The 25284-nt window shown below is 33.9% G+C and overlaps 2 protein-coding genes across 4 annotated transcripts; one reads left to right on the top strand and one right to left on the bottom strand.

Moving 5' to 3' along the window:
- Nucleotides 1-1141: 1141 nt before the first annotated feature.
- LOC108331502 (lycopene epsilon cyclase, chloroplastic) lies at nt 1142-20523 on the top strand. Of its 3 annotated transcripts, XR_001832397.2 has the most exons (13): nt 1142-1641; nt 2592-2757; nt 3925-4060; nt 4188-4298; nt 4377-4479; nt 4853-4996; nt 5080-5187; nt 5920-6016; nt 6111-6239; nt 7225-7357; nt 10831-10990; nt 11452-11562; nt 16385-20523. XR_001832397.2 is itself a non-coding variant. In XM_017566213.2 (12 exons), the coding sequence occupies exons 1-12, from the start codon at nt 1345-1347 to the stop codon at nt 11473-11475; spliced, it is 1608 nt and encodes a 535-aa protein (XP_017421702.1). In that variant the 5' UTR covers nt 1142-1344; the 3' UTR covers nt 11476-11592. The 3 variants fall into 3 exon arrangements, 2 of the variants coding, with proteins under 2 accessions (XP_017421702.1, XP_017421703.1); XM_017566213.2 differs by lacking the exon at nt 16385-20523 and having other exon boundaries at nt 11452-11592; XM_017566214.2 differs by lacking the exons at nt 11452-11562; nt 16385-20523 and having other exon boundaries at nt 10831-11157.
- On the bottom strand, nt 11486-24240 carry LOC108331503 (uncharacterized). The gene is made up of 14 exons (XM_017566216.2): nt 24050-24240; nt 22929-23103; nt 20839-20922; nt 20440-20681; nt 20116-20359; nt 19609-19688; nt 16365-16449; nt 15934-16065; nt 15730-15843; nt 15537-15584; nt 14928-15012; nt 12610-12657; nt 12470-12535; nt 11486-11624 (listed from the first exon to the last, which is right to left on the bottom strand). The coding sequence occupies exons 1-13, from the start codon at nt 24238-24240 to the stop codon at nt 12507-12509; spliced, it is 1557 nt and encodes a 518-aa protein (XP_017421705.1). The 3' UTR covers nt 11486-11624; nt 12470-12506.
- Between the last annotated feature and the right edge of the window lie 1044 nt (nt 24241-25284).

Raw genomic sequence — 25284 nt, forward strand, 5'->3', positions numbered from 1 at the left:
GAATTAAATTACATAAGCTTACCCTTCGTTTTTCCTTGTGTTGTCTCGTCCCTGTACTTTCGTCTTGTCATTGCAATGATCATCCGTGTGGATGTGAGCAAAAGGCGAGACTTTGCTAGAAGATGTTATTGAAGAGGAGAATCTGGTAGACGTGGAAGTCAAAGCCAAGCCCTAGAGCGTTCGTTTTGTTTAGATATTAGCTTTTTAGTTTTTGAACGATCGGTTATTTGGTTTTGTAAAACCGTTCGTCCCTGTATTGTAGTAAATTCTGTACTTAAAGTCTTTTTGGTTTATGAACTCTGGTTTTAGTGTAAAGACTACACTATTTAAGTGTTAAATGTAATTAATTCTAATTTATGGTTATTACTGTATTTTAGGATGTTACACAAACACTTAAATATAGTGTATTAAAGTTTGTAAGATAATTTTTAGTTTAAATAAATTTTGTTTGACTTTGAATAATAAGGGGAAAAACTATTTTGAATCTGCCAGTCAACTATAATTTCATCCTTAAATTACAAGAATTCAAAGTGGAGAATCTCTTTACACCTATTCATTCAAAGAGAAACGTGAACTTTTAATATTTGTATAGATGATCGTCCTTGCATGTGCATCCTCTCAGGTTCGGCCGATGTTTTTCTTTTTATGTAAAGAAACAACAAATTTAATTAATGTTATTAGACATCAATCAATTTTTGTCCTCCAAATCTTGAAAATCTTATCCAATTCTATTAAAAAATATCAGAAAATATATAAAATGCAGTAGTGATATTAAATTAAAAATTGTAATTTAATTTATCTAAATTTAATTTTAAGATTATATCAAATTTGTTTGTTTATATTCTTTCGAAGATTTATGAAATTGAATATTCAAAATTAGGAAAATACACTGTTGGACCACGAGAATTATTATTACCATTATAAAACGGACTCCGTTGGATCAATCATATGTACGGTCTAGATTGCTTCGCATTCGCACATTTTGTTTTTCTTTCTGTGGCTGACTCTATATTTGTAGACTTTTTCACGAACCGTTTTGGATAAGGGTAGCCTTTTCTAAAATTCGCCCAATCCAAATGTGCCACGTGGAAGTTTCGGATCGCTGTTAAACATGCCACCAAATTAAAATCGAAGCATCGCATACCATATCCCTCTGTAACAGAAAGCGAACTCAACCATTGCACGAAAACACACACGTTTGGCGTGATACAGAGGACGTCGTCGTTTTAAGAATCGTAACTACATCTTCAGTGCTTCACACGCAACGACTTAATGTCATGGTGAGGAGGAAGGAGTGATAAAGAAACTACTAAATCAGTGGCGTATACTGAAAACGACAACGAAATGGAGTGCGTTGCAGCGAGAAACTTGGCGGCAATGGCGTTTTGCGTGAGTCCTTCGTCGAGGTTGAGGTTGCGGAAGAAGATGTGGAGAAGAAGAACCGCGTCTGGCGGCCACGGCGTTCGGTGGCGCTCGCGGTTGCTGAAGGTGGAGGCGAAGGCAGGGAGCGAGAGTTGCGTGGCGACCAAAGAAGACTTCGCCGATGAGGACGATTACGTGAAGGCCGGAGGCTCCGAACTTGTTTTCGTACAAATGCAACAGAACAAAGCCATGGAAATGCAATCCAAGATCGTGGATAAGGTTTCATGTTCTCTCGCTCATGTTTCTTGGATTTTGATTCTTGTTATTTTCTGTTGGAGGTTGAGTATAGTTATGATTGGTCCTGAAAGGTTCCCGAAGTTTGGATGAATTTTTGTGCTGTGTTTCTATTTTTTTGGTTGAAAATTTAACGGATATTGCTGTAGGCTTCGATTGGTTTTTTCGCTTTTAGGTTGCCGTAGCTTCTATTTATGTTTGAATCGTCATCTTGCATGATAAACAGAGATCATACATGTACTAGATACGAGATGTATCCCATTGTCGATACAGTTATTTTAAAAATAGTATGAGATTTTCTTAATGGGTGTAAAATTCACGAAAACATGGTAGGTATATAATAATTATAATAATGTAAATCTAAATTAAGAATATACATTTTGGATGTTATTATAATATAAAATTATAAATATTGTAGTCGATTATTACAAATAAAAACAGTATTATACATTTTATTTCTTTTTTAAAGTTATCCATGAAGAGGGCAACTTTTTTTATTAAGATACCATGCTTTTATGTCATACATGCTTCTTTTTCTCATGTATTTTTATTTGTTTTTCATTATTATTTTCAAAAAAATAGAGACACTTCACGGATAGTATCAAACTATAAATTGATACGGGGCATAGTTATACATACACGAAGTAAATTAGGTATAAGTGATTAGCCATCTTGAGATGCTAATGATAAAGTGATTGGGTATTGTTTTTCTGAGGAATGCGTTATATTTGTTGAGGACATTTTTATAATTGAGTTCTGTGGATGAAGTTGAGGTGTGATGATGGTTTTCGTTCTGATGATGATTTTGTTTCGTGTCTCTGAAGCCATATTAAGGTTTATGCGCTGATGGACCGGTTGCGGAGATACTTAACTAAGTTGTGTTTTGTATTTCAGTTTTCTTACTACTAAAAACCTGTTGTTAACCACTCTTGCAGTTGCGCCCCATAGGAGATGATATACTAGATCTAGTTGTGATTGGTTGTGGTCCGGCTGGTCTTGCTCTGGCTGCTGAATCAGCCAAGTTGGGACTAAAAGTTGGGCTTATTGGCCCGGATCTTCCTTTTACAAATAATTATGGTGTGTGGGAGGACGAATTTAGAGGTATCATTCTTGCTGTATCATTCTACCGATGCTATCTATATATGATGTGATATTTATTTAAAATATTGTTAGCTCACCGCAATCAAGTCTAACCCATATACGGACTAGCCAATATGGCCATGTGGGTTAGAGACAACTAAAACAATGACAATAACCTAATCCCCACATGGCCATGTGGGTTAGAGACAACTAGAACAATGACAATAACCTTTTCCCAACAGATTGGGTCGATTACACGTTATGCGGCCAAAAATCAAATTCTCATAAATATTATTTACCATAAAATTCCTTGTAACATATCCCATTTTTTTCTCTCGCCAGACTTCTTTCTTAATATTATCATTTTTACTACTATAAACTTTTTTCATCTGTTTTCCTTTTAAAGCTTAGTATTCACAGTACCTTAAAGTTCAAGTGGCTGTATAGTAGTACGATAAAACTTCCTTTTGAGCTTAATCAGTACTTTGTGGTTATAAATAAACCTTGATGTCTTTCTTCCTTTAACCACTCGATCTGTATCTTGAACTGACAACTTTATTAATTTTCCAATTTCTTTATACTATCGATCCTATATACTTAAGCTTATAACTTGTGGTATTGCATCTTCTATGTTACGTTCAAAGCATTTTTCTTCTTTGTCTTGCTAAAATTATAATACATATACTCTATTCTGCTCCTATACTCAAGCGAAAATTCTTATATAAAATCTCTCTTAGAGCTCAAGTTTAGAATTAACATTTTCCCTTACCTTTGTTAGCAGTACCATCAAATATCATACCATTGTGGAAAATATTTTGGGCAGATTCTTTTAATAGTAACTTTGTCAACCTAAGTAACATATGCCTAACAAATTTCATTTAGGTGTATGAAAAGAAAAAGTTCAATTCATTGATTTCTCTATGAACTAATATAAAGTAAAATTTAGTTATGCATCTTAACTTTTGGGAAGTTAAATGAAAAAAGCTTCTAACAAAGCTCAACTCATTTTAATGGAATTTCGAAATGCTTATAAATTTGGTGAGCAATAAACTCTATAATATTTAGAAGTTTTCAATTTGGAGTTTTAGACGTTGTGCCCCAAAAAGTAAGATTCTAATAGATTTTTTCCAGACCGCGTACTTGCGCAGTTGATATTATGCGTAGATAAATAATTCATTTTAATCACAGGTCTCGGACTTGAAGGTTGCATTGAACATGTTTGGAAGGATACCGTTGTCTATCTCGACAATGAGGATCCCGTTTTCATTGGACGTTCCTATGGACGTGTCAGTCGGCATCTGCTTCATGAGGAATTGTTAAGCAGGTACAATCGTCCAACTTTAGTGATATATTTAATATCACTGTTATTTCTACTGATTGTAATTTAATTTCTTAATAACAATTATTTTATTTACTTTTGTAGATTATTGATTCATATTAATTTTCCCTAGGTGTGTCGAGTCAGGTGTCACATATCTTAGCTCAAGAGTAGAAAATATTATTGAGGCGAGCAATGGTCACAGTCATGTCGTCTGTGAATATGATATTGTAGTGCCCAGCAGGTATGATCACTCACATGCTTCGAATATCTTTTATCCATTTATCTATTATATATGGTAACTTCTGACGTGTTATTATAGGCTTGTTACTGTTGCATCAGGAGCTGCTTCGGGGAAACTGTTGCAATATGAGGTCGGGGGTCCAAAGGTTTCTGTTCAAACAGCTTATGGTGTGGAAGTTGAGGTCGGAGGCTAGCTCTCTGTTTCTGTTCTTCAGTTTACTAATAAGTGTTTGGCTTAGATGAATGCCATATTAACATTTATTGTTGAGAATCTTTTCCCATTTCCTTAATTTCTTCATTTTCATCTCCTCCACATTATTAGATCCTGCGACCTGGGAAGTTCTAATATTTTTTATTTCTTTGACTATTTGGTGTTAATACATTTTCATTAATAACACGGTTTATAAGTCCGTTTAAATCAGACTAAAATTGGTGCTTCTTCTTGTCATACTTTTTTAATGCCATTAAGTTAATTAATACAAGTTTTATTAAAAAAGTTAAATGCATAGGATGTGATAGCTTGTAATAATGACATTTTTCTTGTTGAAATATCAGGTGGAAAACAATCCTTATGATCCAAATGTGATGGTTTTCATGGATTACAGAGACTACATGAAGCAAAATGTTCAAGGTCTAGAAGCAAATTATCCAACATTTCTATATGCAATGCCCATGTCCAGTACAAGAGTGTTTTTTGAGGTTTGCTCCATGATTATCAGTTTAGTGTTTTATATTACGTGTTACAGTTCTGTTAACACTTTATGTAAAAATGACAACTGCAGGAAACCTGTTTAGCGTCAAAAGATGCGATGCCTTTTGATTTACTAAAGAAGAAGCTCTTTTCGAGATTAAATTCAATGGGGATCAGAATCACTAAAACTTACGAAGAGGTAGGATTTTGGAAATGCTAGGTTTGATTGTTTATGGTGTACATGTGCACTATTTGTGTTTGTTAGCTTACACCTTTTATAAATAACAATGTTTTTAAAACCGTGTCGTCATTGACCTGATTAACATACTAGTTCAAGGTTTACTGGTTCAACTGGGATCGCACCGTGTTAAATCAATAATAAAATTATGTTATTATGCTGATAATTTTTTTAATAAATCATGTTAAGCATCTCTACGAGGTTTTAGCATTCCAACTAGGTTGGCATTCTAAAACTTCAACAATCATTTACCATCAAATGAACATTCATAAAAGAAGAGAAATGAAAAAAATATACAAAAAAGTATCGGGAGACCAAACTAATCTATAGCAAGAAAAAGAAAACCGAATGCTAAGAAAACCTAAATTCTGGAAGGTTAAAACAATTTCTAAAAAAATTGATATTTACTACGGTGGGTAAAGTATAAAACCAAAAGAAGTTCAATTTATTATTAACCCCTATGTTAGCAATAAAATCTACATATATATATATATATATATATATATATATATATATATATATATATATATATATATATATATTCATATATAATATTAACACACATGTTGAGTGCAGTTTTGGAGTTGAAATCCTGTTCTTCCCTTCATAGCCATGTTATCTTTAAGCTCAGTTTTTCGCTTCCGAGTTCCAAGAATAATATGATGTGTACAAGTTCCTTCATGTATAATGTAGGAATGGTCTTATATCCCTGTTGGCGGATCCTTACCAAACACAGAACAAAAGAACCTTGCATTTGGTGCAGCTGCCAGCATGGTGCATCCAGCCACAGGCACGACTTCATCACGTTTTCATTTCATCACGTTTTCATTTGATGGATATGCTTATTTAATCTATTGACGTTCAATATGTGTTTTATCCAATAGGGTACTCCGTTGTGAGATCTTTGTCAGAAGCTCCAAAATATGCTTCAGTAATTTCTAATATTTTGAAAGATGGCCATGCCAAGGACAATATTACCCAAGAAAGAAGAAAGGAGAATTTGTCTATGCAAGGTAATCAAGTACACTCATCATCACAACCTTAGATATTAAATTGTTCAGTTTTCAACATTGCGTAAACTATGTTTATTTTGTTTCTTTCCTCAATCTAAGGGTTACTAAAAAATCCAAATATTCAAACCCAATTTTCTAATTCACTTTAAGTTCATTTTAATGGATCCCTTTCAAAGCCAAATCTATATTTTTGGATTTTAAATCTCATCCAATTACTTGAATTTAAATTAGACATGGATTGAGTGGTTTTTTTGGAATATTAAGATATCTAAAATCAATGTTAATCCTTAGGAATCATTTTGTGTAGTCAATTTTTTGTCGGTTTTATTTTTACTCAAAAATTTGTTTGGACCGCGATCAATGCATTATGTTAAAAATAGGTTTTGTTTACTACATAAATTATTTTCTAAAGACTAATATTAAAGGAAATAAGAAAATTTCAACTAACAATAAGTCATTATATTGGAAATGGGCATACCCATACGTAGGTGCTCCTATTTGTCACAAGATAAAAAAACAAAAAAAGAAGTTTTGTAAACAAAAGTAATTAAGGAACCGGAAAAAGTAACCAATAAAAGGAAAAAAAAACAAAAGAGTTCAATTAGAATCATTTTACACTTGCATCTATTAGTCACGGCATTCTCTTCCAAAATTAACAATTTAATCTTGAGAAATAATTTAATTACTTAGTGAAATGGTATAACAACTAAATTAATTTAAATTAAATCGATATGAATTTTATCTAATCTAAATTCAAATTTGAACTAAATTCAAAAAATCATAGAATTAAATGGAAGTAGTTTTGAATCCAATCTATTTTATTACGTGTGTATAGAATTTATGTAAGTCTCATCCATGCCTACCCATACCTCAATCAGTTACTGTTATGTAAATTGCCGAACCTTTTTAGCTGACACTCATACCTGATGGCCATGTTAAATCATTTTACCTGGAGTAAGCATCTTGAATTTTCTTTTTCTTTCAGCTTGGAATACACTTTGGCCACAAGAAAGGAAACGGCAGAGGGCATTCTTTCTTTTTGGATTAGCTCTAATTGTGCAGCTGGACATTGGGGGAATTCGAACATTCTTTCGTACTTTCTTCTGCCTACCTGATTGGTATGACTTATTTTCTCTCATGTACATGGTAGATATCTTGGAATTTGCTTTATAATGTTTTCCAAATATTATATAACATGGATCTAGTAGTAACTTCATAGTGAATGATATGATGGACCTAACAAACTTAACTATGATAGACTTTAATATCATGCTACAGCGCAAAGAATCCACAGCGTCCAATATTCTTCAGGTAGATCATATATATGGAGCTACACTTGAGTTCTCATGTTTCTTTGCAATTTTGGATCAAAACTAAGAGTCCTAAGAGAAAGCCTGAGAAACCTAGGTTGAAGATTCCAAGAACCAACAAAAACTTTATGAAAATCCTTTTGTTATACTGAACCTTCGACACCTATGATGGAGAAAAATATTTACAGGCTTTTCAGAATGTAGGCAAACAAGGACACTATAGTTGAAACGGTGGAGAAGTTACATTTTGGTTACGGAATAAGTTATTAGAAAAGATGGAATAATTACTTCCACGTGCTATGTATTTAAGGACATGAATTTTTATTTCAGTCATAAGCTACAAAGCTACGCACAAGATATGAGGACCTAAAATATCTTTTATTGTATACTTTTCAGAATTGTGAACGAAAAAAATATTAATGAGGAAAGATAATGGAAAATTAGTTTAACCGGACAATACACTTACTACGATATGATGGAAAGACCTATGATAGAAGTAGTTATGGCGGCAATGATGATAGTTTACTCTTAGAATTTGGATTTGAACTCAATTCAATCTTACAAAACCACTTGTTATATACGATTTGTACTTTAGCTATATTTTTACATGATGTAGGATTTTTAAAACCCCACCTTCGAGCAAAGGTTTGAACATCTTGTAGGTTAAATATTTGTGAATGATCTAGTAGCAATTTGATAGTAAATGATATGATGGATCTAACAAACGGTTAGGAAGTTAAAAGTATATGAGAGGAGGAATAAAGGAGAAATAAGGGCCGAACGGTATATATATATATTAATACCGAACGGTGGCTGCAAGAGAGGAGGGAAGTAAGGGCCTAACGATATGTATATATATATATTAATACCGGTAGAGAGTTAATGTTAGGGAATTAAATAGCGGGAAAGTTTGTTAGTTTGTTAGGGGGAGAGAGAGAATAAATAAAGGCTGAGTTGGCTGAAGAGGGAATTAGATATTTTGTTTTGATTTAGACTTGACTTTTTGGTCAATGGAGGAAGGGGAGGCTTCCTTAGGGAACATTTACCTGTACTTTCTTCTGGGTATACATTACAGATTCAATAATATAAATACACATACTTTCATCTTCTACTATTTCGAGTATTATTGTGAGAAGAGCATGTTCTGTTTAGTCTCCTAAACAAAGGAACATAACACAAACTTAATTATGATAGACTTTAATATTATATTAGAATACCAACTGAACATTACAAAATGAACTTATTAGGTAAAATCTGCACCCATTTATATACTTTATTTTAACCATAGTTTTAGAAGATTTGAGACCTCTAACAATGAGAATGGTGGTGAGAGTAACAAAAATGGTGAAAGTTGTGATGGTTGTAATAACATCAATAGTAGAAGTGACGATGGAGGTTATGGTAACAATGATAGAAGCGATGATGTTTGCTAGTGGTGATGAGAATGACGATGACAAAAGTATGATGCTAATGGTAGAGGTGAGAATTTAGTGATAGTTTCTACTGTAGAGATGTCATGATGATAGTGTGATGACGACAACAATGATAAAAGTATAAATAAAAGTTTTGACAATAATGATTGAAGTGGTAGTAATTGCTATAACGACAGCAGCATTGGTGATTGCTACGATGAAGATGACAATGATGATCGAGATAATATACATGGGGTGATGATGCAACAATGATAGTAGGAGGGGATACAATGACAAAAGTGGTGAAAGTTGTGACGTTGACAAAGACAATATGACGAGCATGATAAGAGAGCTAGCGGTAATACAAGTTGGTTAGGATAAGAAATATATTGTACTAACATGATAGGATAGGTAATAGCGTAAGAATATCATTTTGTTGATGCACTAAACAATTTATCATACAAAGATAGGGTAATTATCCTACAATATCATGTCAACCAAATCGACCCAAAATAATATTGTACTTAATCTAGTGCACCCTACCCAACTTCGGAAGATTCATACTGATTATCATTAAAATTTATTTTATTCTTGAGTTTAATATTTTGTATATATGTATAGTTCATTATTTTAAGAAGAAAATTATCAAAATTGGGGATGAGTCTTGTGAAATGCTAAAGTTTTTACCTTGTGAGGTAAAGGTTGGGGGTTCAAACATTACAAAAGCACCACGGTTAAGGTTGTGTATATCTAGCCCCTCCAGACTTTATTAAAGTGGTAGCCTTGTGGGTTGCCGTTTATTATTAAAAAAGTTAGTCAATAATTTAATTTGTAATACATTTTATATTAAAATGTAAAGGTATCATGCTTCAGTCTTAATCTTGATGGAAATGCATTCATCCAATTCTTAAAATAAATCTATATAAAGAGGAGTTTAAATATTACCAGAAATAGGTTGTGTATCGTACAAGAAATGGATTGGATGATTCAACTACAAATGTAAGCTTATGGAGAGAGGACTATCTATAAGTCTTGTTAGAGCTTTTAGCAACACCGTAGGCGTACTCAACTGCAAGTTTTAGGCTGTATTCTTGGCTAACTAGGATTATCTGATTGTTTTTTCTTTTAATATTTTTCAAATTGGATCCACTATTCATTCATCAACTGGCTTGAGGATGGAGGTCGATATCCTGGAACAGTCTTCACCTCATGCTGAAATCTTCTTTTCTGCCAGTCGTCGTACTACTTGATTTAATTAAAAAACCTTGAGTTATCTCTAGGTTATGGATTGATGGAAAATGCCATGTCAACAATGATACAAATTTAAGATTCATTAGAATTAGACGGTTGTTTCAGTGACCAGAATTTGTAGCAATGACCAAGGTTCATTTGAAATTGAAGTCACAAATTTAAAACATTATTCTTGCTTCTTCATTGGTGACCATTATTAGAATGAAGCGCACGTCTAATTCGTTTATTTAACTCTAATAGGATTGACTGGAAAACAACTTGTATTCATAAGATGGATTATGATTATCCCATCTCAATTCTTGGCAAAAAATTTTTTATTCATTTACTTCGGGTTTACTAAAAGCTTCTAGAGACACCTCAAATTTTGTAAACCCTTTTTCTTCTATTTGTGCTATGCTAAAATGTACATAACTGTTGACCTTGTGGCACAAAGGTTAATATTTAATTTACTTGTTGAGATTAGTCCAACCAATTAATTGCTTTTGTAGTTGCAAGCCTGGCATCAGCTTGTTGCAAACCTGACATCATTGCTTGTCGCCTAAACCTTCTCAGCCCTCCCCAATTTTGTGGTAGAAATTGCTTTACTGGGAGTAATCGTGTAGTGTTTTTTCCTCGCAGGATGTGGCAGGGATTTCTTGGCTCCTCTCTCTCCTCTACAGATCTTTTATTATTTGCTTTCTACATGTTCATAATAGCACCAAATAACTTGAGAATGAGTCTAGTGAGACATCTGCTTTCAGATCCTACCGGTGCAACCATGATAAAGACTTACTTAGCGGTATAGTACGTTTCTTTTACTTATTTCCCACGTTAGGTACTCGTATTGGGAGAAAGGTTAGATTACTATAGGAGTCATTATAGTAATTAGTAGGTTCTTGTATAGACATACATGTTTTAATCTGATATGGTCTTATGAATTTTATATCTATCCCATCTGCTATTAAACAGCACGTGCATTTTATACGGTTTTAGCTCTTTTGACGGTAGAAATGTTTTCCATCATTTTCTCCCTTTGTGATGAATTATTTCTGGTTTAAGAATACATAATTTGACCGTCAACTTCCACACGGGTGTATTTACTAAGCTATATATACATTCCAGTATTAGTATTTGTTGTTATGACGACATGAACTAGTCTGCAACATAAATTATATTTACATCCACAATCCACAATTCATCCTTTACCTTTAATAATATGCTTCTGAAAAACTTTAAAAGATGCACAATGTGTATTAACAGACTTTGCGAAACTCAAGTCGTTAAGCACGCCAGGCCCGTCTGAGGCTTCAGTTCATCTCATCAAGCTGAGTCACCCACAGCGCACATCATCTTCCTTTCTCAAGTATGCAGGTATTTTACATATCATCCCACTAATCGCTTCAGTACAAAGGCTTTCGTGCTAGGGGTTAGTCCTATCATATCAGTTACTTAAAAAATGTAATTGTTTGTACAAAAAGGATAATGGAATTGTTAATGAACGGTTAAAAATATGCTATATATTATGTTCATTCGGGGGATGTCTTTTCCAAGTACATTTAATCAGCAAATTGTTGTAAAAAGAATGTAAAGAAATCAAGTCTTCAGAAGTTTAGATACAAAAGATTTTGCACATTATTGCCATTCACGTTGGCATTACGCAAACAACAATCTCTGAAGTGGTATACTGCAGCAAAGCAGAATGCTAGGGAAGCGACACGTGAATAGATAGGAAGCTCATGTAGCATCGATTCAATGACAATCGCTCTAGGAATGAGAATAAAACTGCCATTGATATCACTCGATGTTGTCATTATGTCAACACATTACATTGTCATAACTCAACAACTTGACCTGCATCTAACTTGATGGAAGCAAAAGGTTGCTTAAGTGTAGATACCATTAGGGAGGTAAATAACTCTGGCTACGGAAAAGAGGTGGATTGAGAGGTAAAAGAAAAGGACAATTTGCTTGCCACAAGTGATGGCACGTGTTTCTTTGCTAACCTCGGCACAAGTGGTCAAGACCGAGTGACAAGTTTACGATTACACATACTTTTAGCTTCAAAACTTTCACATATGGAGTCACTAGTGATGCAGATATCCCTGTACACTAATTTATGCATGATAGGTGGTTGTTGGCACTAAAGGTAAGGTAATCTTGGGTTGAAAAATAAGCAGGCTTGTCCATCACCATGCTCATTAATTTTCTACACAGGTCTATACATGAAAATTGAAATGAAAAAAATTAGGGTCATTGTTCGCATGAGAAGAGGTGTTACCAGAGGATGCAACCATCTATGATTTTGTGATGTCCATTCAGTTGGAATAGTTTACCGCCGAATCACCTAGAGCAAACGGTTCAGTTAGAACAGTTTTAACTGAAGTGTAAACTAGTAGTTGTCATGGTTAGATCCATTACTGTGTGTGGAGTCAATGGATGTTCGCTGTGGTGACATGCTACCTGGATCTGTATCAGGTTCCACAAAAGTGATTATAATCTTTATCAGCTATAAAATATGTATATGATGAAATGAAATGAAAATGCATGTTGAATATGCCATTGCTGTTAATAGCAAAACTTTTGGAATTTGGAAGCCAATAAATAGCTCAACGTAGCAGCAATTCCTGTTTGACTATATCACAATAATACAAGTCCGCATAGTTGTGAAATTTCATTTACGTGAGCTCCAATTTGATTTTGATGATATTGAAGTCCTTGATGTTGCAATAAGCAGGGGACCCCAGTCTAATTGAGTATTCTCTAGGGTGTGTTTGGAGGAATGTAACACAAGATAACTTTTTATTCGTAAATTAAAAGAACATAATTTATGATAGATTGTCCTTTTTTTAAAGAATCAATTGAAGTACATATTTATTAGTAATCCCCCGCCCGATTTACCTCAAAAACCCACCTCTCAACATACTCGTAGGGGACCAAAGTTAATATCTATTGAAAGAAAAAGCATTCAGATGGAAGCACTAATCTTTCTGTAAGATTTAGTGATGAGCACAATGTATGACATATTACCTTAAGATTTTTTATGTTTTTAAACCATTGCAAGTTTACAACCGAATATCGAATAAGCAATCATCTAAAACTTAAAGGCATAAAGATTCTACTTATAATTCTAACTTGTTTTCTTCTTATTAACTTAGTTCAGATTCAAAGGCTATAGCTGTCAGAAACGCTTACAATAAAGCAATCATTCGCAGAAGTCATAACTCATAACGAAATACATTGAACCTTCTTAGGAATTCTTGACTAATTTCCTATTGGATTACCCCAGAGAATCAAGGAAACGACAACAATGCAAAATTTCTAACTGGTTGTACAGCTGTTCCCCTCTTACAATTTATAGCAGTAGCCTAAGCCTTAACAAATCTCAATATTACTAGTCTTATATGGAAAATGCTATGCTCACTAATGAATTCTTCTTGTACCAACCCAATTTTTTTTTATCTTTTCGATTGGCTGGAGATCACATTCTAGAATAGTCAATCTAAAAAGTAAAAGGTGTAAGAAGAAATTATTAGGGTGCAAACAATAATTGTCTACAAATATTTACTAAGTTGAATGTCACCTGGACAATGTGTATCTGAATTCCAGGATTTGAGTCTGACTTTTTTTATTCACTAGAAAGTGTTGAAGGTCTTTCATAAACTATAGATATAACCAAATTATAATATATAAATAGGAGTAAATTTCATTTTACAAATTAATTTTTAGAAATTGAGTAAGATTTAAAGTTTACTTCCTAAAATGGTGTCAAATCTAATAGCGATGGTGTCAAATCTAATAGCAAAGTTTGTTAAAGTTATCATATCTAATAGCAAAGTTTGTTAAAGTTATCATATCTCTCGTTACCGGACCATTCACAAATATTTAGTCCTATATTTGAGATGTCATGCCTTTTGCGTTAATCAATGTATTGGAGATCTAACATCAAATTATAGAATATAAAATGAGAATAAACCTTACCTTGTCAAATTATAGTATATAAAATAAATAAAATTTGTGTAAACCTCACGAACTAATTTTGTAATGCGAAGTTCTCCTTAATATTACACTTCAAACAGACAAGGAAAAGTGATTACATAACTAGCCCAACTTGTCCCTCAAAGGCAGGAGACAATGGTTGGGGTAGTCATGTCTGTAATACAAAGAAGAATAAGGTCTTGAACCCCATATTTTACAAGATAGCTTGCTATACAATTGGCTTCCTTATGATGGGCAAAAGAGGTTGACCACTCTCTACTAACTACCATTAGATTTAGGTATTGAACTTGAGATTTTGGATAACTTTTGGATAGATAATATTTGCCCTTTAGTTATTCTGTTGTAACATTGGTAGTTCAAGAGAAAGACAACAGAGACTGCAGAAGCAATTTTGTGAATAAAGAACGAAGTACCTTTTCTTAGGAGAAAGAGGGAGGTGAGGCTAGGTCTAGAACCAGAACGAGCCAATGACCCTTCCAGATAATACGTAAAAAAAAACAGCTTTATGAAAACTGAGTAACAGTTAAAAAGAAGGATTATTCTAATAGTTTCATGTTCATACACTAGTTTGTTATTTAATATTTATGTTTGAGGTCTCAAAAGCATATCACAGTGCACGATACTTGTAAATCCAATAGTGATTTTAGGCAGAGAAGATTAATCAACCGATCTCCTACATAGACAATGCAGCATTATGAATTGATGTTGTAGAATTATACTTCAAGGAAAACAATACCTACCATTAGATTGACGCATCCCCTTGACAGCAGCAAAGTTCTTATATGTATAGCCAACAAAACTGAGATCTTGAGAAGTTAAGAGTTTCTGTTAACAAAGAGGATACAAAAAACTGTAAGGAAAGAACATAGAACGATGTATATTTATCCTTGGACAAATTTTGACCAGGGTAAACAACTACAACTGATGAAATAAACATAAGAATGTGTAGGTGCTTTTGAATTAATGGAAAGCCGTGTGAAGCAAATTATAGTTTTTTTTTTTCCTGAAGTATCATCAACCTTGAAAACATGCCATATCTTTAGAGAGAGAAAAATTGCACTGTACCCTTGAGAATTAAAACAGTATTACAATGATTAATTGAGACTAAATGTTATATGCAAGTTCCATAGATATATATTCATGCAGTTATTCTTGAATCTCAATTGAACGAAAATTGGAGTATCTACAGTTTTAATGTTGGAGGGTCCAATGATTATGATGATGACATAAATATTGTAAAGATAAAACTTTCCTTTTTGAATTGAATAATACATAAAAGCAAACATCAGAGGCAAGTTAATTTACTCTGTCTGAAAAATCTTATTCTTTCAAGTAAGTAAAGCTTCTACCTTTCTGAAGGGTCCAGATCCAGATCTAGCTGGTTTTGGTTGTTCAACCTGTAAGCACAATTAATTACAATAATGTCAGAATTCCAGCAACTAAAATTGACACTATATATGAAAGAATAAGTGAGAAGCTTATTCTCACTGCATCTATTGTGACAAAGAAGAAAAGAAGCATTGCCAAATCGTAACGTCTTACTTCATCGAATTTCATAAAATTCTGAGTGTCAAGCTCTCCAAAGACTTGTGGTTTAAATGCTGCCTCCGTTTCATAGAGCCTGTCCCATACGACATCTCTGAACCAAGGATGAGCCTGATCAATTAAAAACCAGTAATATTATCAAGGAATATTATGACTTAACAATAGAGTATTACAGGAGAAAGAAAAAAACATTTTACACACTTTAATTTCATCTGCTCCATTAGTGCCAAGTCTATGTGAAACACCACAAAGCAACCTGCATATTAGATCCTTGGCTTCAGGTGTCAATCTGGCCTCCTCTGGAAATTTCAAGTGATTTTTCCAGTTCACGATCTGAAGATACTCATCACCAAGGAAAAAGAAGTAGATATAATTTCAACAGTTATGTTAGTGCTTTTGAAAAATAGGGCACTTAATACTAAAATAGTGAGCCCTGTGACAAATTATGGTGATAATAAGGATGTATACAAAATAGTTATTAAATAATCAGAAAGACAAAGTACCCATTATTAGAGTTTCTCTATGAATTATAAATATTCATTGAAATGTGCAATACCTAAATATCACTAGACTACGAAAATAAGAACCATACAGCAGATGCAAGCTCTTTAGTATGTGCACAGTTTTCTCACCTTTCTGCATGTTGTTACAGGATCATCAGAGTAAAATGGAGGATATCCAACTAGCATTTCATACAGTATAGCACCAAGAGACCACCTGCAGCAAGTTAGAACTCTGTCAACAAGGAAGATATTTCATCATAAAGGATGCCATTTCTCTTTAAGCAAATATAATTTACATTGGAACCATAGTTTTCTTCGGGTAAAAAGAACTATAAACAATAATAGTGTAAGGTTAAAACCAGTAAAACATTATTTTTAAATAATAAAATAGATTAATTACAAAATGCTCTGCTAGTCTTCTCTTGAAGAACAGAAGAATATATAGAAAATATATTATAAGCCAAACAGGATCTAAAATCATTATGCCTTTGATATAAGATTTGGACAGTCAACTGCACAAGCACTGTCATAACTGCAATTATATGCCACCATGTAGTATCCTTTAAAGGAATATGTTAGGTTTCTGGGTATGAAACCTAACTGTCTCACAGCACACACTCACACAATAGCACCCAAATGGTAAGAAAAGAATGAAAATATGTATTCACATCAACCAATGTCATGTACAACCAGTAACTGGGAGCATAATCCCCCTCCACAGGATCAAGGTTCATGTCTATACAACTGATATAAAAAACTGTCCTCTACCAGACCCCCCCTTGCCTTCTTATAAAGGCAGCCCACTTCTAACTACCCAACAACAATTAATTCCTAAACTGAACAATTAATTCTTCAACTGTTTTTTCTCTCCTGCACACCTATTACCCATTATAACCTATCATATTAAATCCTATCATTACACCCTGCTGCAAAACAACCTTGTCCTCAAGGTTGGTACAGTAATGCTTGTTCCCATGGCTCATCTTCATCATAGGAAGGGAACCCACTGGCTGCTGCCTCCAATTCAGGTCTGGAGGCTTGGGTGGTGGTCTATATGAAAGAATTGTTGACTCCTATAAGAGTTGCTTTTTTTCCAGAATTCCCATGGACCCTATGATTCTTCTATATTGCCTTCTGACCTGGTGGCCACTTACATGGGCATGGATTTTAACTCTTTTCTGATGAATGATCAAGAATTCTTTTCTCTTCTTCCACCCCCAAAACCTTTTTTGTATTTTTATAGCAGCAGTACTAGCGAAGCCCTCTCCTTGCCCAAATTTGTTCATCCTAGAAGCTAAAAAGGAAAGAACTTGTTGATCTGACCATCCAATTCCTTCATCATCATCATGTTGAGCTAACTGTTTCCTCTGAATGTTAAATTGCAGCCCTGCAAAGAAATATCTTTGCCATTGGTCTTCTAGTGTTTTATATGTTTGTGACAACCATATTTTTTTCCCACTCAAGACAGCTGCATCTTCTACTTTATTTCCAGCCATCATAGTCACCATGTTCCCACCATATTCTGCTTTCTTTCCTCTGTCTTCACCCTTCTTCACTGTTTTATCATACACATCACAACCTACCCCACTATCTCTCCTAGAAACGGCAGCTTCTGCCACTTCCTGGGTAACAACACCAACAATGCCTCCATCACAGTTTTTGTCTTCTGCACTGATATCTCTTTCTCTTTCCTTCCCAGAAAGAGCAGCTTTTGCCACTCCCTGAGTAGCAACACCAACAACTTTCTCATCAGCAGCTTCTGTGATTTTTGCAGTTTGGCCTAACTTTTCAAAAACAAAACCTCTATCTCTTTCTCCGAACCCCCTTATCAATGCCTCTTTCAGCCCTTTCCAAGAAAGGTTCTTGGTTTTATTTTTCCAGACCCTGAACCAATAAATTGTGCCTCCCTCCATGCAACTGTAAGCCAACCTGAGCCTCTCCTTCTCTGTGATATTTGGGGTGTCAAAAAACTTCTCAACTTGAGAGATCCATCCCAACGGGTCCAACCCCTCAAACCTGGGCAATTCTACCCGCTGCCTCCAATTCTGCTGCCCTTTGCCCCTGTCTTCCTCCAGCTCTTCCTCTGAACCATCTTTCTTTCCTCTCATGATAGCTTTCCCACTTCTTTCTGAGCCCATTATGTGAATCTTGATTTCCTGCAACATTTCTTTTATTTCTTGGATATCTCTCCTCCATTCTGCCATCCCCATTTTCTGTTCACTGACCCTTCTCTCCAAGGTATTGTCTCTTCCTTCCATGCTTCCACCCTTTCTTGATCACTTCTTGATCCCTTCTTGATCCGGCAGTCCCCTCCTAAGCGGAGCAACTTCTTGATCCTTCACCCCCACTTTGATCCGGCAGGTCGGACCAAATTGTTAGGTTTCTGGGTATGAAACCTAACTGTCTCACAGCACACACTCACACAATAGCACCCCAAATGGTAAGAAAAGAATGAAAATATGTATTCACATCAACCAATGTCATGTACAACCAGTAACTGGGAGCATAATCCCCCTCCACAGGATCAAGGTTCCTGTCTATACAATTGATATAAAAAACTGTCCTCTACCAGACCCCCCCTTGCCTTCTTATAAAGGCAGCCCACTTCTAACTACCCAACAACAATTAATTCCTAAACTGAACAATTAATTCTTCAAGTGTTTTCTCTCTCCTGCACACCTATTACCCATTATAACCTATCATATTAAATCCTATCAGAATATGATCAACTCATTGGATCTATTAGAAATAGACAAGGCCTGACCCAATCTCAAAATCCAACTTTAGGGATAACTTGGCTATATTCTTGGCCCATGTCCGACATCTTGACAGGATCAAATATAAAGTTATAGATGAATATTCTAAAAGGATCTATCTGGTGCTTCTAATAATTTGAAATGGGTAACTCCAAATTCAAGTTTACTGATTGAAATACGCACATTAAATCCAAAATGTCATGACAACTTAAAACTGGTCAGAGAAGTTCCCTTTCTCAACTATTTTGACTTTAAATAAGACTAGAAAAAAAGGGGCTACTAAACAATTAAAGTTATCAAAATTTTACCCTACATACATCCTAAGGAGCTTCATTGATTGCACTCTGGTTTAAATTTCTTCAATTTGTTTAACTATGCTACATAGCAAAACAGTATAGTGCTTGACACATTTAGCTATTCTAGAACAATTTATTCTAGGGTCTCTAATGTCTGGATAGAAAATTTGGAACCTTGAGCTTTTATACTACTCCTAATCATTCAAGAAAAAGATAAAGCAAAGTGATCGTGTGCATTCACTTCAAAATGACAAAACTATTATCACAGGAAATGGATAGATGCAATTCAAGTGACAGAAAATGAAAAATATAAAAACAAACCAGTCACACTCCACACTGTAACCCTTTTTCAGTAATACTTCAGGGGCAATATAGTCTGGAGTTCCAACAGTGGAAAATGCCTGCCATGAAACAAATAGATAAGCTGAAGAAGGATATGCAATTGAAATCAACATTTCATGCACCAATGAGATAACCAACAATTACCACAAATATTCATTGACCATTAGTGAGAAACATGACACGTCTATGTAGTTAAAGAGCTAAGAATTTTACCATCTTAGTGCAAAGTAAACAATTACAAACTTTTTCATTCTTTACATTGATCTACAATTCTACTTATTGGACTAAGTTCTTCAAGAATGTTGCTGCCATGGGATTGGTATGCTCAGACAATAGATGGCACATGTTTAACTACCTCTAAGTTAAATGTACTATCATTTTAGTATTGTATAGTGTCATATTGGTATTATGAATTTGTAAGAAATAAAAAGTAAGAACCAGCCAAGCATCAAATAACCTCTGAGTGCAGGGGCAGAAGACAATTACCAGCTTCCTCCTATTAATTTGCCAATGTTGTAGTTGTTCCAAGGGACTTTTCCAGCGCCTACCATTTCTGCCATTTGGCAAGGCTCCATCAACATCCATGGTATCATATAAGTTCCCATCATCGAGGATCTGCATTTCATGAATAGATGATAGGCTTGAGCAGTCAAGTGGCTTGCACAGACCAAAATCTGATAGCTTCATGTGACCGTTTTTGTCCAATAGAAGGTTGTCAGGTTTTATATCTCTGGGGGAACAGGAAGAAGCGTAAGAAAGAAAATTATGATTTATAACAAGATTATAATTTTAAGATGTAAAAGTGCCAACCTGTGGATGTAGTTATGTTTATGAATAGATTCTATGGCCAAAACACTCTGGGCAATGTAAAATCTAGCCACAGTTTCAGTCAAAGTTTCTTCCCGCATCAACAAAGTCATTATATCACCACCGGGCAAATATTCCATTATGAGATATAAGTGTTCATCATCTTGAAAAGAGTAATAGAGTTTCACAATGCAGTCACTGGCAACTTCTGCAAGTACATTCCTTTCAGCTCTAACATGCTCAACCTATAATGGAAATGAAACCATAAATTAGACAATATAAAAATTAGATGGTGAAATTTAGAAAATAATAGCAAAAATAACTTTCTTTTCTCTAAATAATAACTTGAAATATGGAAATGACAAACTTTCATATTCAACCAAAGAAACTATCAAGACTCACCTGTCCCCTGCTGAGCATTTCAGATTTTTTCAACTTTTTCATGGCATATATATTACCTGATGTTTTTTCCCGACAGAGTGTTACCTGTGAAAGCATGTGTAATAATTAACACCTTTTCAATGGCAGAGGTATACAAACAAAAGTAAAAAGACAATCCAAAACCACACATTACTTATGACTACCGTACATAATCAAAGATTAACTCTTAGAAGAAAAGGAAAGATAAGAATAAGATAGTTGAATGACACAAAACAGAAAAGGAAGAACTTAAACAAAAACTATTTGGTAAAAGTATAATCAAAAGTCAATTCAAACCACCATTTTGTTCATATAATAACTAGTAAGGAATCTACATTTTATTTCTACCATCCATGATTAGCTGTCATATTCTGAGAATCCTAAATGTATTGAGGTAGGAAAAAAGCATAAAGAAATTATAACTTTTTTGCTGAAACACAGTTTTCATTTGTGTTGTTTTAACATGATATCATTTAACAGAAAGATTTCTAAAATAATAATAATAACTTATTTTCCTGTCCCAATGAAAATTGGAGTTCATAAGATCCTCACTCACATAATTTATTTGACACAAAATTGAGTCTTTTATATTAGTATTTGGGGAATCCTCTCTCTAAAGCTAGTTGTCAAAAGGGGACAATGAGGTGACTTATGTACTCTACCAACCATTCCATACTACTCAAGTCTTTACCATAGCACCACCCTTCAGAGTTAATGTTGTAGTGGATGCATGGTAGCTCTTTTTGAGACCATTACATTTATCCGAGTACTTGGGGAACCCTCCCTTAAAAACTAGTTGTCAAGGGGGAGGACCACACCACTGAAGAACTCCAACAAGCATTCCAGACTACTCAATGTAAGACTTGGGCACCTCATAAAACCCAAGGTCCCATCAATTTCAATGTCCATACAACTGTAGACCTATATGTATAGGAGTATTTTTCTTTTTTTCTTTCTTCCTACTTTGCATATCTTAATTACCTTGTATTTCCATAGTACTTAGTAAAATAAATAGAGTATTCAAACATATCTTTTCTCCATGATCTCTTCTGTTATCTAGTATGGTATCCAAGCCTAGGCAGAGAAGCCTTAAATATTATTTCCCTCACTTCCTTCCACTTTTACCATCAAGTCAGGTAATATGCCCAAGTGTAACACAATTGTATTACATGTCCAACAAGCTCTCTTTAAATAATAAATATACCTAAAGGGATTCGGCAACAGTGTCATGAACATTCCATATAAGAGACCAAAACATCACCTCTAATCCAACATTTTAAGACAATAAGTTTATGAGTCTTTTTTCTTATATGTTGTTCATTCCTACTCAATGTAGGACACAAACTCACTTGGAATCCTAATATTAGAGAACAATGTTGACATCATTGTCACCACCATAGTCTTTCAGTCTGTCCAAACTAAGGGATTTCTTTTTATTGAGAGGATAAAAAAGATGAAGAAAAACAAATTGCATGAGGGATGAAACACCATTATACGATCATGACTTTCTATTTTATGAAATGTAGAAAAAATTGAACCCAAACAAAGTACAAGCTGAAGAGTAATTTGATACATTGCTATATACAAAATGCATTTACTTAAAAATTAACTCACATGGATGTTTTCACCCTGCAGCTAGTCCCTCATCCTAAATTGATATAGGAAGATAAATAATAATGCTATATGAATTAATAAGGAAACTACGTCACAGTCAATCAATTTAATTCTGAATATCAATTAGATTAATTTTTATTAGCCATCACGTAGCTTCCTTATTAATCAACGTAGTTTTCTTATTTATTTTCCTATATCAATAATCTAACTCCATAACTGAAAGTTATATTCTTAGGAAGATAGATTGTTCAGAAATAAACAAAGGATACGCATAAAAAAGGGTTAGCTCTTTCAACAACGAGAACCGTATGGCAAGCATTTTATTTGTTATGATTCCAAAATTTTTAATTGGGTATCATACACTATCCAGATTGCCAACATACACAGTATACCATGTTTAAACATCAACACATAAAAAAACCAAAGGGGCTATCTAATATGATGATATATATTTCTACCTCCCCAAAGGCTCCCCTCCCAATAATGGTTAGAAGTTCAAAATCTTCAACACATATTTTGTGTCTTTTTAACCGCATAAACTCAGTTTCCTTGGTCTCTAAATCCTTCAATTGATTGATCTGTTCCTCTTCTGGTACATGAGCAGATGCTAACTTCTGTTCTAGCTCTAAACGCCTGCAAATTTTAAAATTATGCCCATAACTTACTAATATACTTTAAAAATTAGAAAGAAAAAGAAGATGACTAGTTAAATGTAATTCCCTTCATTGAGAATGACTACTCTACTAAAAAGAAATAACTTGAATGAAAAATGAAGCTTCGTATGAAAGTATACATCAATAACTAAATTCAAGTTTTTGTGTGCATGCATGTACCAGAGTGTCTCTGTCAATGAATTAAGAAACAATTGCAAGCCTCCTGTGTTTGGGTGCAAGTACATTTATCTGTCAGAACTAAGACTCTGCCAAAGGGCCATGAAACACATAACTAAGCACAAGCATGAACCACACTAATCATTTACAAAATAGCATATGACACCCTGAAACTAAAATTATGTAAAAGCCCTTTCAATCGATACATGAACATTTTGTGGTACCAAGAGCGTGGTGAGAAGGAAAAGCTTAAATACTCTTCAGAATCGACGATAAAGTGTTCAGAAAACAATTTATCTTTTTCTTTGAAAAGGAAAAAAAAAATGCAAATCCCAGAGAAAAGCTTCACTCTCATCCAGCCCATTCATACAATATGATAAAATAAATGCTCTGTACGATTGATTCCTTGTAAAAGATATTTTATCAACAAAACCATTTAGATATCACACCCTAAAGATGCAATGCAACCATTTAACAAACAGCCAAAGCTCCCACAAAAACATACACATTACCTTATTGTGATAAACAAATTTACATTAATAATTAAGAAACCCAACAACAAAACTTTGTCAAATTGTCATATACAATGGTCTGGTCTGGTCCTATCCACTCAAACAGAATTGTCTACAGAAAATGATCACATTAAAAGGGCATTTCCAAAGCAAGACCCAAAATAGAAAGAATAAAGAGACTCCAGACAACACATAACGAAACAGAAACGATGTTACCATAAGATTTTGTATTCATACCTCTCTTTGCGTTGTTGGATGAGTTTCATCTGAGACCTGTAATGGTCCTCAATGAATTTCTTAGCTGCAGCGACCCTTTCCAAGGTCATGCTGGAACCCACATCTGCTACATCTTCCTCTTCCTGCACCGCAAGGTTATTGTCTATCTCCTCCTTAACAGACACCGATGCTACCATCTTGTGATTCTCCATGCTCCCAACTCCTCTTTCTCAACTATTCACCTTTTTTTTTATTATTAATATTAGTATTAATATTATTATCAATGCTATTCTCCTTTCTTCCCTCTCTTTTCTCTGTGGTTTGTGAATTGTGATGGTTGTGACAGGGAACACAAATTAAGAGACCCTTTTAACAATTACGAAGAACAGGGAGGGGTATGTGTCCCTCTGTGTCCGACAAGTGTTGAGCAATGAAGAGTTTGGAACAAACCGTGATTTCGATGTATCCGAGGCCCACGCAGTAGGATTCACCTTTTTCAGGTGCTGCTCTGTGCCAACATTCTGCCGTATATTTCTCATCATTATTTATTCCTAATTCTTTCTATACTCAAGATTTTTAAATTTTCTTTTATTATAAAAGAGCTCAGTGATTATATTTATCTATTATAATTAAATCTCCTTGTTTGAACATGTTGATTATTATTTGTTATTGTTTTGTTATTTTTAATACTTAATTATATTTTTAAATTTTAATAAAAATAAAGGTCTATCATCTCTATTTATTATTTTTTTAATGATATTTACTTTATAAACCATCACTCTTTCTTTATTATAAAATTTTTAACTCTCATATACTTATTGTTTTTCCCTTGTTGTAAGATATTGAGTAATTTGAGTATTTACTTTTTTTTTTTGTTTGTCTTTGTTCTTTCACCATTCGTCTCTTTATATGTTGCTTTAAATTAGAAAATTGTTTATTATTTATTAGGTAATTTTAAAAATTATATCTATTAATTATCCCTTGTTCTTAATTCTACAAACTTTTTTTTCTTATTTTTTACAAATTATTATTTTTATTATTCTATTTCAATTGTTTGAATTGATTAAAATTTACAAAGTTTACCTATATATTCAGATTACACATTGTTTTCTTTTAATACAATTTTTTTAAGAATATATATAACAATTTCACACTCTCTCCCCCTTAGTTGATTAAGTTGTTTGTTATGTTTCCTTTACTTCCTTTACATTCATTTTCATTATCTGTGGATTTAACGTTAATGGAAATATGATTTT

The sequence above is a fragment of the Vigna angularis genome, chromosome 4, assembly GCF_016808095.1.
Source record: "Vigna angularis cultivar LongXiaoDou No.4 chromosome 4, ASM1680809v1, whole genome shotgun sequence".
Lineage (NCBI taxonomy): Eukaryota > Viridiplantae > Streptophyta > Magnoliopsida > Fabales > Fabaceae > Vigna > Vigna angularis.